This window comes from Fonticula alba (genome assembly GCF_000388065.1).
Source record: "Fonticula alba strain ATCC 38817 unplaced genomic scaffold supercont2.4, whole genome shotgun sequence".
In the NCBI taxonomy this organism is placed as follows: Eukaryota; order Rotosphaerida; family Fonticulaceae; genus Fonticula; species Fonticula alba.
In genome coordinates this window covers 1,120,758-1,123,908 of record NW_009242974.1, presented here as the reverse complement: position 1 = coordinate 1,123,908, position 3,151 = coordinate 1,120,758, and the positions used below count along the sequence as shown (strand labels likewise).

Below are 3,151 nucleotides of genomic sequence, written 5' to 3'. Positions count from 1 at the left end.
CCCCAACGCAATCACGGTACCGTGTCCGTCAGTATGCTTCCCCTCGAGTGCCCTGCTCCTGGGCCTGCCCTTCCGGCCGCTCTTCGGGCGATTGCCTCCCTCCCCCCCCCTCCTCCTGCCGCCCTGCCTCGCCCTCTGACACCAGTGCCACCACTCTATCCTCACCCTGCCAGCAGCACGCACGATGACAAACCCCACCGCGCCGCCGCCACCGGCGGCCGATGCCAGCTCCTTCACCACCCCGGGGCGCGCCGCGTCGCCGGCCGCGGCCAATGTGCCCGGCCTGACAGTCAAAACCACTGCCATGGCGGGCCAGCACTCCCCCCCTCTGACTGCCGGAGTCAACACCAGCGGCGGAGGCAATGCCTCGCCGACGGTTCTATCCTCGCGCCAGGCTGCCATCATCTCGGCTGCCACCGCAGTGGCCCTGGCTGCTGCCCGAGCATCCGGGCCTGGGAGTGGGCGCGTGCAGGCCCCCCGGTCACCGGGGCTCCCGTCCAGCGGCAACGGCACCCCCAGCAGTCCGTCTCCTCTTGGCGGGGCTGGCAATAATGCCAGCGGCCCCGGGTCACCGGTGCCCACGGTCCCGACGGCTCTTTCCCTGGCCAATCTTGCCCTCGCGGCCGATCCCTCCTCCAGCCAGGGGGCTGGCACCCGCGGCAGCGGGGCCGAGGACTCTCGCAGCAGGGACACCCTGGTGGAAACCCCCTCTCGGGACACCATCCATCAGGCAAGCAGCTCCGAGATGCTGGCGTCCGGCGTCCAGACCCCGGGAGCCAGCTCGGCCGCCGTCGGGCTGACCAGCTCCACAGCCACGCCGGCCACGCCGGCCACGCCGGCCACCACCACCATGGCGGCTCCCACCTTGGACAAGACGTCCCCCTTCGGGGACACCACCTCGCCGGGATCTGTCCAGTCGGACGGCCTGTACTTCGACGCACAGGGTGACTCGCCTCGTGCGCCGCCCGCCGACACAGGGCAGGTGCGACTTTTCATCCATCCCCCCCCACTCGCCCGCCTGTTCACGGGGCAATGTGATGGCATTCGCAGTGGCGCATGTGGGCAGGCATCCTCCCCGCCCCTCCGCCCCTTCCTCATGCGCGCATGAGCCTGCCAGCATCGGCCCTCGTTGTTGTGTGCCCTTTCCCGCGGGCCTGACATGTCCCTCCTCCCTGGCCTGTTTCTCACCGTGTCCGGCGCACATTCCCCCCCCCCCCCCCCGGCCCCTGGAACCACGTCATGTGCCTGTCCGCCATTGCCTCGCCCTTCGCGCACCGCCACCACCCGGCCATCCAGCCAACGCCCCGGCGCGCGGCCCTCGTGGTCACGGTGACCGATTCACCTCCCATGCCTCCGCCCCCATTGATTGAGGTGTCCCCGGCCACGGGTCCGGATGGCAGCCCGCTCCTTTTGTCGGGAGAAGCTGGCTCCGGGGGCGGATCGGTCGGGGCATCGCTCCTCGGCGCCAGCGGGACCCACCTCATGCCGGGCGCCTCGACTGTGCTGGTGCCGATGGTGACCGGCGGGCCGCCGGTCCGGTCCAACTCCATGAGCGCCGTCACCGGGTCGCCGTCGCTCTTGGCATCGGGCCCGGGCGACTCGCAGACCGATCGCCTGGTCCAGTACCGGCGTGGGTCGAGCGCCAGCGTGCACACCTCGACACCGGCCACGCCCGCGGTGCCCCTCTTTGTGACGCCGTTCGCGGTCAAGTTCCTGGGCCTGCTGCAGGAGCATCCCCGGCTGGTGGTGTACCTCCAGTCGAAGTGGCGCGCGCGCCGGGCCAAGCGCACCCTGTTGGACCTGAAGCGCCGGCGTCTGGCCATCACCGAGCTCATTGAAACCGAAGAGGTGTACATCGAGTCGCTGAACAACTTCATTCAAATTTACCGCGAGCCACTGCTCAGCATCGCCAAGATCGCCAACACCGGGCCCGCGGGCGGGACCGGCGGATCGGCCTCCGGCACCAGTGCCAGTGCCAGCGCCAGTCAGACGTCCCTCCTGGTGGGCAGCAGCACGGACGACGTGGGCCGCAGCTTGACCGGGGCCGCTGGCCACTCGCACAGCAGCCTGGCCTCCGGCCCCGGGGGGCTCATGTCGCCGACATTGCGCGATGCCGGCGCCGGCACCGGCGCAGCCGGTGGCACTGGCAGCTCCCTGCGGGCAGTGGCCCTTCACCTGACGGCCACCGAGCACACCACCGAGCAAACGGCCTTCCGGAATATCTTTCACATCATGAGCCTGATTGCCCAGCAGCACCAGGCCCTCTTGGAGACCCTGCACCGGCGACTGGTGTATTGGCATGCACGCCAGCGCATCGGCGATGTGCTGCTCCACTATCTGGCCTGTCCGGATTTGACCCAGCTGTATGTGGCCTATGTGGCCACATATCACCGGTGTGCCGGCATCCGGGCTCGCATCAGCGCCAAGTCGCCCGAGTTGCAGAAGCTTCTCCGGAGCCAGGACCTGGCCAGTCGCCAGCGCTACGACGCGTCGGACCTGCTGATTGCCCCGATCCAGCGGGTCCCGCGATACATTCTCCTGGTGGAGACCATCCTCAAGCTGACACCGACCCTGATCTTCCCGGTGCCGGGTGGCGCGAGCGGCTGGGCTTCCGTGGCCGCGCAGATCGCGGCCGGTGGCGGTGGGTTTGCCTCGACCGCGGCGGCCATGGCGGCCGGCGGGGGCATCACCCCTGCCGGGCCCATTTCGCCCCTGGTTCCCGGGATCGGCGGAGCCGGCGGGGCCCACCATTCGATGGACGCCCCGGGGTATGGCATGCATGTGAGTTCGCCCAGTGCACGCAAGCTCTCCCTCCGGCGAAATGAGCGCCACGATTTGCGCCTGGCAGCCGAGTCGGCTCAAAGGGTGTGTCTCTGCATGGACGACTACACCGAGCACATGGCCTCGCGCAGCTACTTGGCCTGTGTGGAGTCCTATTTCACGGGCACCCGTTTGGTACGTGTGCCATATAGCGAGAGCCGGCCCGGCGCGCTGTGTTCTACCCTCATTTTTGATGCATCTCTCTCGGTCCCCTTTTGCCTGTCAGCCTTTTCCCCACAGCCGCGGAGCACACACGCACATGTGCATATTTGCTTGACCATGTGTGTGTGTGTGTGTGTTTGTGTGTGTATGTGTGTGTTTGTGTGTGTGT

The 3,151-nt window shown here is 68.4% G+C and overlaps 1 protein-coding gene across 1 annotated transcript in view; it reads left to right on the top strand.

Moving 5' to 3' along the window:
• Nucleotides 1-184: 184 nt before the first annotated feature.
• Nucleotides 185-3,151, top strand: part of H696_02779 (hypothetical protein) — a gene marked incomplete at its 5' end in the record, with an annotated part of 6,434 nt that continues 3,467 nt past the window's right edge. Inside the window, 2 exons of the mRNA XM_009496677.1 lie at nt 185-982; nt 1,297-2,955. Of these exons, the coding sequence (XP_009494952.1) occupies nt 185-982; nt 1,297-2,955 (2,457 nt within the window). The remainder of the gene's footprint in view (nt 983-1,296; nt 2,956-3,151) is intronic.